We start from the raw sequence: 626 nt of genomic DNA, 5'->3' as shown, positions 1-626 counted from the left end.
TTTCATAACATTTCACCTCCGCTGCACCTTCCACCCCGCCTCGCAGGTTTATGAAGGAGCTGGGTCTTGCGCGAGCTCTTGCCGCCAAGGTAGGGTTTGGGGCGTGGTATCGTAACTTTTGCCGTACATTTAACCGTACCGCACCGCACCGTACATGAGATGCTGATGGTGCTGCCGTGCATGTATGTATGTATGTGTGCAGTTGGTGGCGGATGACCAAGCTGACGGCGCCGCCGCCGAAACGCTGCTCACCGTCGGCTCCACCGGCGGCCTGGACGCGTTGCTGACCTTGGCGAACCTTAACGGGGGCACCGCCAGCCCGGACGATATGCTGTGCCAGGAGCTGATTGTACGGCATGACATCAGCGCGCAGATTGCGCAGTTTGCGGCGGAGGCGGCGCTGTCGGACAAGGGCCTCGCAACCTACACATTCCCTGACGGCACCTGGTCCATCTACGACTTGCCGTCGCTGCTGATCTCTTGTCAGTCGCTAACCCGTACGGCAGTCAACTGCGAGAGGCTCGTACAGCATGGCTTGCTGCCGACGTTGCTGACGGTGCTCAGGGTGAGTTGTGACGGCGGCGGCGGAGCCGCCGCCGGTGAAGCCGCCGCCGCCGGAGGCGGCG

The 626-nt window shown here is 62.5% G+C and overlaps 1 protein-coding gene across 1 annotated transcript in view; it reads left to right on the top strand.

Annotated features, from left to right (window-relative positions):
- VOLCADRAFT_92135 (TIR-containing protein) overlaps window positions 1-626 on the top strand; it is a gene marked incomplete at both ends in the record, with an annotated part of 15,988 nt that overhangs the window by 5,748 nt on the left and 9,614 nt on the right. Inside the window, 2 exons of the mRNA XM_002951573.1 lie at window positions 47-89; window positions 203-565. Of these exons, the coding sequence (XP_002951619.1) occupies window positions 47-89; window positions 203-565 (406 nt within the window). The remainder of the gene's footprint in view (window positions 1-46; window positions 90-202; window positions 566-626) is intronic.

This window comes from Volvox carteri (assembly GCF_000143455.1).
Source record: "Volvox carteri f. nagariensis unplaced genomic scaffold VOLCAscaffold_24, whole genome shotgun sequence".
In the NCBI taxonomy this organism is placed as follows: Eukaryota; Viridiplantae; Chlorophyta; class Chlorophyceae; order Chlamydomonadales; family Volvocaceae; genus Volvox; species Volvox carteri.
Note: the sequence above shows the minus strand (reverse complement) of the source record. Positions and strands in the feature narration are given on the sequence as shown.